At 29.3% G+C, this 12,512-nt stretch overlaps 1 protein-coding gene across 2 annotated transcripts in view; it reads right to left on the bottom strand.

Annotated features, from left to right (window-relative positions):
* The window catches only part of LOC118735561 (chaoptin), a 269,772-nt gene that overhangs the window by 238,479 nt on the left and 18,781 nt on the right, over nucleotides 1–12,512 (bottom strand). The window contains exons 2-3 of one of the 2 annotated variants that reach the window (XM_036465369.1): nucleotides 2,033–2,681; nucleotides 1,864–1,977 (exon numbers count right to left, since the gene is read on the bottom strand). In XM_036465369.1, the coding sequence (XP_036321262.1) occupies nucleotides 1,864–1,913 (50 nt within the window). In that variant the 5' untranslated portion in view covers nucleotides 1,914–1,977; nucleotides 2,033–2,681. Of the gene's footprint in view, nucleotides 1–1,863; nucleotides 2,682–12,512 lie in introns of both variants that reach the window. The other variant, XM_036465370.1, reaches the window with a different exon arrangement.

Consider the following 12,512-nt stretch of genomic DNA (forward strand, 5'->3'; position numbering starts at 1 on the left):
CATTGACATCGATTCGTGTGTTGGAATTTAGTGCGCACGCTATGAAAAACAATTTGAAGTGACTGTCATTTATGTCAAATTGATTTATGCAATTTTCGTTGGAAATTTTTGGCGCATACTCCTCTTTTTTGAAATAAAAAGTCGAGCATCATGCAAGTGCATGTAAACAAGCTGAGAAGTTACATGTCATGTAAAAACTTTCAATTAATTGGCTAAAAAGTTGAGCGCTTGCAGAAAAAGCAAACAAAAATTTTGTTGCCTACTTTTGGGCGTATAAAAGTAATTGAAGAAATTCGTTCGAAAAAAGTCATGATATCGTTTTTTTTTTAAATAGGCATTCTTGTCAACATACGACTGTTTTTTATGTTCCAATTTGGATTATATTTGCAGTGATTTTCCCATTTTTTTTTTAGTTAGTGGGCTGAGGAGGAGGAGGCATGGCTCTTAATACCCCACATACTGGGAATAGCATATTTCAAGATTTGATAGAGGGTAACCATTATAAAATGGGGTAAAATTAGTATTTTTACAGCGAAAATGTAAACTCGGATTTCGCCACATAAAAGATGTTTGTCCTTCGGTCGAGCTTAGAAAAAATAACCCTCATTATTCCAACTTCGGATATGCTAACTACAGTATTGTTATAAGCTTATCCGCAGTACGTGTTTTGTTTAGCTCCATTAAGTTGCCGAAATATTCATACGTGTGTCGCCTTTCTTTCCAATAGAAAAATTTTTCCTAGGCCATAATTCATATTCATTTTTAACCGACTTCCAAAAAAGGAGGAGGTTATCAGTTCGTCGGAATATTTTTTTTTAACCGACTTCCAAAAAAGGAGGAGGTTATCAGTTTGTCGGAATATTTTTTTATTTTTTATTTTTTATTTTTTTTTATTTTTTTATTTTATTTTTTTATTTTATTTATTTTTTTTTTATATTTTTTATTTTATTTTTTTTTTGGTTTGTTACCGCATAACTTTGGACCACGTCAACCGATTTCGATAATTCTTTTTGCATCGGAAAGGTAGTGTCTCAGAGGTGGTCCCATAGTAATCTGGTTAAGATCCGTTGAAGTCGGTTTTTTTTTGCTAAAAATTACTTGTTAATATGTTAATTTGATCTAAATTTTATAAGCTAAAGAAATTTGACAAAAATATCTAGAACTTAAATTTTTTTTTTTCAAACGATCTCTGTATATTCCACCCATTAAATGTGATCTACTAATATGACTGCTCTATAAAATAAAAATTTTTATGAATATGTAACTATATAAAGCTCTTTAAAGAAATTTTATTTTTTATGAATGAAGGGCTGTTCGCTGCTCTCAAGAAAAATGAAAAATTCACATAAAAGGAAGCACATGAAATGGAAAAGTAATTTTTTGCTATCAAAAAGTCTTAAATCAGTTTGCAGCTCTCAAGAAAAAAAGTTCGTATATTTATATCTTCAAGAAAATTTAAAGCAACAGCAAGGTACTTTTTCAAGCAAAAGAAACAATGAAGGATTTTTCTTGGGAGCTTCAAACAGCCCTTAAAGTCATAAGTGTATGTGTAGAAAATATTTGTACATTGAAAAATCAAAAATAAAATATAAATATAATATAAAAATTTCCAGCAACGCTTTGTCTATATTTTCCACTCTTATAGATGTACTTAATTTATTGTTTGATAGTAAATATTGGAATTGTGCATTTTATTGGAAATATCGGAAAACATAAAATTTGATATAATTATGATGCTGTAGAGAACAAATTGATTTTATCTTTATTCTAGACAAATTGTTGAAAGCGTTAAACTATGTAAGTTCTTTTCCTCTTTTTCAATGAAAATAGTTGTAAGAAAGTAAAAAATCAAATGGTACTCACATTAAATGATTAGCCATCAAACACGCCTCCATAATATTGCAAACGCGCATGTGTAACGCCGGACAGGATTTCAAGTGACCACATTGATATTAGTAGATATGAAGAGAGTAAAACCTTTGATAAAAATCAACTTTAATATTTGTTCAGACTAAAATTTTGTATTTATTACTATTTCACCATAAACACGCTTTTCATTTGAACACAAAACGCCAGCACCTTTAAATGCACTTTATTATTTTTTTTTAACCACTGTTTTTTAAATTGCTTTTAGTTTTGTTTAAAAATCTGCTTGTTTTCGGGCACTTTTCAGTTTTCAATTATTATTCAAGTTTGCAACTTTAAAGCCCACAACATTCTGTTGTGCGTGCATTACTTCTCATAGCTGTTTATTTTAATTTGTATATAAATTTTTTTCTTTCTGTGTTTCACTGCAAATTTCATTTAATTTTGTTTGTCCTATTTTAAGCACGCTCATTTACAACGTCATTCGATTGCTTTTCACACCAAAGCGGAATCATAAATTTCACCAAATTTATAGCTGCCACAAAATAGCGATACAACTGTTTTCTTATATCGATACTCGTCGAAACGATAATTTGGCATTTTATTGGCTTCTTCACCTTGCTGGTTGCTTTTGGCTACTCATTGCTCATTGTGTTCGATTCATAACTTTTTTTTTTTTTATTATGAGTTATTTTGATGTATGCGATGTAAACAAATGCACACGCGCACTAAAAATGGTTCAGAAAGAAAGTGTAACATATGTTTTTCTTTTTGGATGTTCGGTGAATTTTTCAAAATTCTTTGCACGCAGAAGCCTGCAAAGAAATACAAACATATAAAGGTTATTATTATTATTATAATTTTTTTGTTATTCTACCTACAAAAGCATTTTTAATATAAGGATGCCTTATATAGCGCAAATAACAAATGTATATATTTTTATTAGAAATCTTTGCTTACAAAAACATTCACTTCCTCTGACTGAATTAAACAAATTTTTCATACATTTCATGAACTTGAAATGGTAATATTACATTGACCAGATTTTTGTAAGTACCAGAAGAAACAGATATACATAGATCCTTATAAAAGAATAAATTAAAGTGATCCGAACATAAATTTGGCTATGTCCGTCGCAAACTGGTACCTCAGTATTCGAGAAATCGAACCGAAATTTTAAAAATAAACCCGTTTACTTTGTAATGCATTTACCATTTGTCGGTGCAGACCAAATTGTTGATTGTTCAGATTGAGGATTTTGCGTTATAACTCCTTCACTTGACCAGCTAAGAACATGAAATTTGGCACAATTTTCACTTATCGTCAACAGCGAGTTTACAGTGAAAATCATCTAGATTGCGTCCTTATAACTTATAGCTTCCATAGATATAACTGATTATTCGGATCTGAGGTTTGGCTTTAAGATTCCTTTATTTAGATAGAAAAAACCTTTAAAATCGGGAGCTATTTACTTAACAATGACAAAAAGGTCTGCTGCGAATATTATCGAAATCGGTGCACTATAAAGCATATGTCCCATTGTTCACTTAAGCTTACCATAGTTTAATTTTCGCCCGAAATAATTCACTTTTCTCTTTTTGCATATACACATAAATTCACTACGGGCGGATAACAAAAATGTCGGGTGAATTTGTTTTCGGTCGAAACTCGGAATAAGGCTGATTATGAATATGAATGTATATTTGTTGCTCTTTCATCCCAATACAGCTGGATGTATCTCAATGAAATTTGGCACAATTATTTGTTAACAGACCTGCCACCTGTGTCAAAAGGTAAAACAATTAATTAGTTGGTTAAATAAAATATTACAATAATGGTGGCGTCAAGCGAAAGTAGTTCTAAAACAATTTATTACAAAAAAAAATACACAAAACTGAGAGGGTTGCCACCTGTTCAAAGAGGCTAAACCAATTTTATTAACAAGTCAAACGAAATATTTTTATGAATATTGGTATCTGACGAAAGAATATATGTATTAAGAAAACTTTATTTCAAAAATGGCTTTCAATACGGTTGCCACCTGTTCAGGAGTTCAAAATAAATTTATTTAACAAACTAAATGAAATATTTTATTTGGGATATATATCAAGGAGAGGTTTAGGAAAGGTTAATTTTGAAAGCATTTTTGAAGCATTCCACCTGATCAGAAATTCAAAACCAATAGCATTAAGAAGTTAGATTAAATATCTTAATATGGGTTTCAAGCGAGTGGGGTTTAGGCAAGCTTTATTTAAAACCAAAAAATTTAGTGTTTGCCACTTGTGCGGAAATTCAAAATCAGTCTCATATATTGCTTTAATTAAATATTGGAATATTGATGTCAAAGGAGAGAGCTTCAAGGAAGCTCAGTTTCGAGAATATTTTTGAAGAGGGTTGCCATCTCTTTAGGTGTTCAAAATAAGTTTAGTTAATAAGCTAAATTAAATATGTTATATGGGAATCATATTAAGGAGAGGTTTAAAATAGTTTAATTTTGAAAGCGTTTGAAGCAGATTGCCATCTGATTAGAAGTTCTAAATGAATTTAATTAAAAAGTAAGATTAAATATTTTAATATGGCTATCAAACGAGTAAGATTTAAATAAGTTTTACTTCTGTTTTTTTATTTTGAAGTGGTTGCCACCTGGGTAGAAATTCAATATCAGTTTAATGAAATTCTTCAAATTTTTAAGAGCGTTTCCACCTTTAAAGAAATGCAAAATGAATTTTATTGAAATATTTAAATAGAGGTGTCAAACAACGGAAGTTCAAATGAGTTTTATTTCCGTAAGTTATTTTCTGATTTTTTTCTGTTAAGAATAATCGTTGATTTTGTTTTTTATTTTTTCAATCATATCATAGCCGTTATTTTCAGATTTAGTGATTTAAGTTAAAAGCCGCTTAAAAGTGATTGAAAAAAATAAAAATCTAAAACAACAGTTATTTTTTTATCGACGAAAAAATCACAAAATAACGATTGAAATTATCCGAAAAAAAAACAAAATCCAAGTTTAGGGACTACTCTTTATGGAAAATATAACGATTCTATAATGACTCAAAAATAAAATGCTTTATATTTAATGGTTATTTTCGGACCGTGCTTATTTTCTAAATATACGTATGAAGTTTTCGGCTTAGCCTTGTTTTTGTTAAATAACATAATAAAAAGGCATGTTAATGAGCAAATATTTTAATAACCACTTAAAAACTATGTTTAACAAAGCTGAAAAAGAGCATATGCTCTTTTTTCTTAGAAAAAAAATAGCAAAACTTAATTTTCTATCGCCAAAAAAAAAAATTTCAAAATTTAATTAAATGTCCATTTATGCAGTGTCAACAGCAAATAAATATGTACATATGTGCCTAAATAAATAAAGGGTCTTTTACAAATATCCACACACTCATATCTATATGTAAATAGCCTAATAATACATAAAGGCATTTTAAAAATTTAGTGCTTCACCAACAACATCCGCCTTTTAATTAACGCAGCTCAGCTAATAAATAAACGCTTCAACAAAAACGAACACAAAGCGTATAATCAATGCCATATTAATTAATAATAGATAACAACAACAACAACAACAACAACAACAGCAAAATCTAAAGCACTAAGTAAGTATACATATACGCAAATAGTATGTATGTACATATATATATATTTGTTAATGCTATTAAATTGTTTGTAATTCATATTAATTGTTATCAATAAATAACCCATGCAACGCGCCTGTCAGTATGCCACGGATAATCACGAATGCAAATGGAAATTAAGCGCCGTTGAAAAAACTAAATATGCACATATGTACATATATGCGCGCATATAAATAAATCTGCAAACCGTGTGTAATTTTGTGTAAATGTGATTAAAATTTAAATTATGCTCAACAAATCCTAGCAAATATTTTATGCACATTTTTTTCCTGTGCGTTGCATCACTTGCTCGCAGATATACGTACGCAATTTTGCATTGCATAAATAATTAAATTTGTTTTTTTTATTTTTTGCTTGCATACACATATTTGCCACACAATTGCCTTCCTGCATCCGGTTTACTGTTATCATCTGTTATTAATATTAATTGCTAAGAACTGCCAAATTTGTTTTGTTGCAGCGAGTGCAGGGGTCAAAGCGGGCGTGGCGGCGGACGGGGGGGAGGCGGGGGTATTTATCGCATTAAATCTGTAGCATCATCAGGTTTATGCTTTTTAAGTTGAAATAAATTATGCAACTTATGACTGATATAATTAATTAGTCGCATTGCAAATGTGGCAACATGGCACTAAGATTAGATATAAGTAATGAATGAAAGTAGTATGTATGATAAATACAAATAATTATATGTAAATGTGAAAAAATGCAATATATGTAGATATAAAAATATATATGTACATATTTAGGTGCATTAGGGTGGTTCTTAAAAATATGAACGTTATGGGCACCACTCTATTTTTTTCCTACGTACAAAGAAAAACATCCACTAAAATTAAGAAAAAAGTTAAGAGGCCACCACCAGGGTTAAAAAAAAATATTTTATTTTTTTATATAATTTTGAAATTTATTTATTGAACCTAGAACCAAGACAAAAAAATTTGAAGGTAAAACCGCTGAGAGGCCGCCTGAACATTTTTGAAGTTTGCTAACGTAACACAAATATTTTCAAATTTTCAATCTCACAAATATAGTCTCACTTTCAGTCTCAAATAAAAAAAACTAATATTTTCATCCATTTGTTTTTTTTTTGTTTTACTTACATTTGACATTTGAGTTGCTCTAAAAATTTAAATTTTATAAAGTAGACAAACTTCAAAAATAAATGAAGGCCGATAAATTGAGCAAGCAGTGTTACCTCTAAATATTTGTATCATGCCTAGAACAAAGCAAAGGGCTAGCACATACAAATTTTGATGTTGCAATTTTTAACGACCGCCCTAGTATGTGTGCGTATGTAACTTTGAATGTAAAATTGTGCGTGTAAACGCTGAAAATGGTTTCTTTTTGTATACATTTGAGCTTGTAATGGAATATCGATTGTATTTTGTTTATGAGAAACTTATGTGTTTGACACATGAAAGCTGGTTAGCGAAGGTCAATGGGAAGTTCAATGCATGCTTGAACAAATGCGTATTTCAACGACAATCGTTATTTCATTAATATGTGGCGATAAAAGTGATATTTTTGGGCGGTTTAAGCTATTAATTGTAATAAATACTATTTTCACAAAAATATCAACAAAAAAAAGTCTTTTGAATTTAAAAAATTTTACAAAGAATTTTTATTTGTAAAATACTAGCATGCAAATACAAAAAAAAACAAAAAATTATGAATCACTATCGGCATAAATTTAAGAGTTTAAGAATAATTTAATAGCTAACTCGATAAAAGTACTTGTAAATTTAACCACGTTTTAAGGCTTTATAGATTTTAAACTTTCATCAAAGTGGCATTTAATAAAATCTTTTAATTGTTTATCCTTTATTACGTAATCTTATTTCGCCTAAAGCCGAACAACGGCACAAGCGGCGTTTCGCTGCAATACATTTGCCACTTTTTCCTTTTTTGGCAACTACGACAACAGTGTGGTGTGTCCAGTAAAGTCCGAATTCTAATGCTCTCACCCCCTGGGATTGTTCCTAATACATTTTTAAAAACTTTACAGCACAAAAACAAAAAAAATCGATTTAATAGTTTTCCAAATATCTCGAGAACGAGGCGAGGAAAAAATTTGAAAATTCTCTATGAAACGAAATATTTTTAAATTTTTTTTTCTTGAAAAATTTCTCACATACAAATTTTTTGATAAAAAAAATTAGTTTTTGAAAATATGCCATCTCAATAAAAATTTTAGAAAAAAATCACAATGGTAGCTCTGAGTATTGCGCAATATTTAAGTTTAGTATTATGGGGTGCGCTCTACAATAATTTGAGTTATGAATTTTTTTTTACACCTCAGTTGAGTAAATTGAGCACATTACAAATTTACAAATTTTTTATATTTTTGTTTAGAATTATTGTTTTGTAACCCATTATATTTTAGCACTTTAGTAATAAACTGCAAGGTTTAAGCGATTGCAAAACTGGCGTTCATTTTTTTTCATTTTCTTTGCATACTCCAATAATTCTAGAAAAAAATTAAAAAATTTTTAAATTTGTAATGTACTCATTTTACTCAACTTCGGTGTAAGAAAAATTCATAACTCAAATTATTGTAGAGTGCACCCCATACTAAAAGTACTTCAATTAAATATGGCGGAACACTTATTTTCAAAAACTATTTTTTTTATCAAAATATGTGTATGTAAAAAATTTTTCAAGAAAAAAAATTTTAAAAATATTTCCTTTCACAGAGAATTTGATGTGTGTATGTGTGATTTTGTTTCAAATTTTTTCCTCGCCCCGTTCTCGAGATATTTGAAAAATTATTAAATCGATTTATTTTTGTTTTTGCGTTGTAAAGTTTTTAAAAATGTATTAACCAAGCTCAAATTTCATACTTATTTATTATTTATGTTTAGGCATCAACCCTAAGAATTTGAAACAAATCAAACACCTGAAGTGTGAACCCCGTCGGTTTTCCTTGCCAGTTCATTACCCTCAATATTCAGGTGCCAAGGCATCCGTGTGAGTAAGGGCACTTGCTTATGGAGTTTTGCCAACGTGTGGCATGACTGGCCTAAAATTTCCAAGTCTGGCTGACACTCAGCGTAGATGAATGCTTACTTTCTCTTTGTAACTGTTTGAGAAAGTCTCTGTGCTGCTATTTGAAGAAAATGTACGTTCTAGTGACCAAAGTAAATTCGAAACATACATGTTGTAGAGTGTGGGTCTGATTTGACGATCTACACTGACATTGTTTGTGTAGGATAGATCATTTATCTCATATTCAAGTCCATTTTTTGTTTAATTCTGAAAATTAGGGGTATTTCAATAACTTTATAAACTGTGTTTACATATTTATTGGACACACGTAGCGCTTTTAAGATGTTTTCGACGCTTTTAAATATCTGCAAGAAATCAGTCCCAAAGTCACAAAGCGAAATTTAAATTTCTGCACAAAAGAAATAATGTCATATGTACAGTGACTCAAAGAAGTTACCACGTGTTGGTTTTTTTTTTCTTTAATATTCATAATGTTTTTCAAGTTATATTTTTTTGCCTTTTTTCTATACAAATATTGTCTAAGCTTTAATAAAATTTCAAACTTTTTAATCTGCATCTTTAGCACATTTTTGAGTATACAGTTTTATAGTCCATACGATTTTTGTTTACTGGAGTGCAATTTTCTGCTGGCTAAATAATCGCGCTGATTTTAAATATTTTTTTTTTAGTGACGGCCTTTGAGTGGTTTTTGTACATATCACAGGTGCAATTTATAAAAAAACTAACGTTGATTTTTTTAAATTTTTTTTGCGAACGGTGTTCCGAATTCTATTTCATAACAAAATTCGTGCATATATAAAAAAAAGTGAAAAAATCAGTCAGAAAAAAAAATTTATAAACGCGATTTTTTAGCCGGTTAAACCTTGCACTTCATTAAACTATATATGGGCTATGAAATTGCATTCCTAAAAATTATCTAAAATTCAAATTAAAAGGTTTGAAATTTTGATGAAAATTTGTTGAATTTTCCAAATTGTTTATAAAGTTTTAAAGTTAAGTTTATATTGTTTTGCTAAAAATCTGTGTAATACTTTCACAGAAAAATAACCAAAAAAAAAAATTCACTTGAAAAATATTGCGAATATTTAAAAAATACCAACACGTAGTCACTTGTTTGAGTCACTGTATATTTCTGCTGAAAATCTACTCACTCACACGTTCATACAAACAAGCAGCAGAAACTTCTGTACATACACTTTAGCAACTTTTATGCAAATAGTAATTAAAAATCAATCATAACGATAATATTTCCACTACATATAACATCTGCTATTTACATATATAACTTTAACATTGTCTTTCAGTTTTATTTATTTCATTCATTCATTGATTTGGTTGGCAAGCAGAAAATTTGCTAACGACTTTTCTTTTACTTTCATTGTTTACTTTGATTGCAACATTGTTGCCTTACTTGTGGTTCTTGATTTTGTTTTATTGTACTTTGTATTATGTAGAATATATATATATATATATATATATATATATATATATATATATTGTATGTTTTCATATTTTATTTATTATTATTTATTTACGCAGCTACTGACATGGCAACCATTGTAGCAGACATGCGAGCGCTTTATGTGAGAAGTGTGTGTCATGAATAAATGTTTGCCTCAATGTTTTAGAGAAAATCAATATGAGAACATGTCGAGAAGTTAAGAGCAATGCATGCAAATAGATGTATAAATAAATGTTTTTAATCCAAATTATTCTATATAAGTACGTACATACATGCATACATACATACATACATATATGCATGTAGCACATATAAATAAGAGGGATACACTTAAGTGCCTTGAATACTTATTAGGATGTCTGAGTATTTTTGTGCAATTTTAAACAGAAAATTTAATTAATATTATTTAATTTTATTGTAAATACCTTATGCACAATTATATGTAAATATGGACAAAATTAAAATTTTTTCTAGTTCCCAAAACATTTTTATTTAGAAATAGGTTAGGCGAATAACCCCACCCAGTGCCTAAAATTATGCTATACCCCAATCAAGTTGTAACAAATCGGATACAAAGCATATAAAGGGAGGTGCTAGACCCCCGTCCATCTCCTCTAAAATGGAGGGATGAATATTTATTATTGAATAACGCGAAAATATTACCCATTAAATCGGGGATGCTCTATCTGTTGGTGGTATTACCGACTTACGGTTTCGACAGGAAGTGGGTTAAACTGAGCGGAAGTCCTTTTTGTTTAAATCACCCATACTTGTTTTTACTACAGATTTGGACTCTGAGGAGTTCTTTCGAATTAAAAAATTGAAAAATGAAAAGCCTTTTATCTTTGCCAATAAAGTAGTCTTTAAAAAATTCTAAAAGCCTAAAAATCAATGAGAAAATCTATTTCGGCTTGAACTTCAAAAATTTGTATTATCTATATGTAAATTAGGGTGATACGAGATAACTTGCCTAACGAATTTTTGGCCTTAAAAGGACCTTAGTCTAGATAATTAACTTTAGAGTAATTTCTTAAAGAATTGAATGCCCTACGAGAATATGCCTAGAAAACAATGCTATGTCAAAAATTTTATGAAACCTAATTTTTAACATGTTATTTACATTAGTTTCAAATGCCCACTGACACTTTTTAAAATTGGAATAAACATTTTTTTTCACAGCAAATGGGTTCTTCTAGAGCCATAAATCAGTAAGATTAGTTAGTTTGAATCACCCTAATGTACATATCATTGGACCATTATTATCTATGACGTTTTGTCATTTTTCGGGCAGCTTCATAATTCCATCGATCTAGAGCTACTGCGGTTTATGGGTGAAATACTTTGCCAAGAGTTTTTTGGCAGCTCTTTAATCGGTATATGATGACATAGCCCTGATCGACCAATACTCCTTGACTGTTGGCTAATTCTGGTCTTTCTTTCCTGACTTCTTCGTACAAATGGTCAAATTGTGCACAGCAAAGGAACAGATAGATAGTTTCGCCACATTGTAGCTGTTCACAATGGACCTTCCAATCCCACATAACACTCAATCTCCCCACTGGTGACCAATTTTTTGTAATGTCTTATGTTAAGTTAATTTGATTTTATTATTATGCAAATTATGAATAATTTAACCCATTCACGACGTTGACTTAAGGCATTGATGACCATATTTTAACCCATCAGTAGCCAATTTTTTATATGAATGTAAAACATACCGGGATGTGTGCATGGTCAAAACAAAATTGAAAGTAAAAATTATAATAAATTCAGCTCTATGACAACACTTTTTAAGAAAAATGTTTGTTAAAATTTTGTTCGAAATTATGTATTTTTATTTTCGCCTTCGATTCGACTATGAATGTTCTCCATTATGTTTTAAAGTTAAAGATATTTACAAATTAAGCATACAAAATATCGAAAAGCATGTAATAAATCTATTTAAAAAAACATTTATTAATTAAAAAATCAGCTATATTTTTATATAAAAATAATAATTAAAATAAAATTAAAATAAAATAAATAGTCAAAACTTTTCAATATGTGGGTGTCTTATAGTTATTATAAGCACTATTAAAAGGATTTTGAGTATGCAGTTTTGTAACCGATTTAATTTTAGTACATTAAAGTGCAAGTTTGAAGTATTTAGGACTTACGTTTTTCCATACGAATTATATTCTACGATTTTTTTTTATATGGAGAAAATGAGCGACACCTTCACCAAAAAAATTGCCAAAAATGAACGGTATTTCCTAACTACTTGAAACTGACACTTTAATATGTTAAAATTGAATGGGCTACAAAAGTACATACCCAAAAACTTTTTTAAATATCTAATTAAAAACATCGATGTTTTTACGAAGTTTGAAAGTTAGATTTAATCGTGTTTTTGTTAAAAGGAATAAACCATATTTTTATAACAAGGGAAAATACAATTAAACAATAATAAAAAATAGTCAAAACTTGTCAATATGTGGGTGTTTTATAGTTATGATAAGCCCTATATAATGAAAACTGGGACACTT

Source organism: Rhagoletis pomonella, unplaced genomic scaffold, assembly GCF_013731165.1.
Source record: "Rhagoletis pomonella isolate Grant_MI unplaced genomic scaffold, Rhpom_1.0 Rhpom_scaffold_00003, whole genome shotgun sequence".
Taxonomy (NCBI): Eukaryota; Metazoa; Arthropoda; class Insecta; order Diptera; family Tephritidae; genus Rhagoletis; species Rhagoletis pomonella.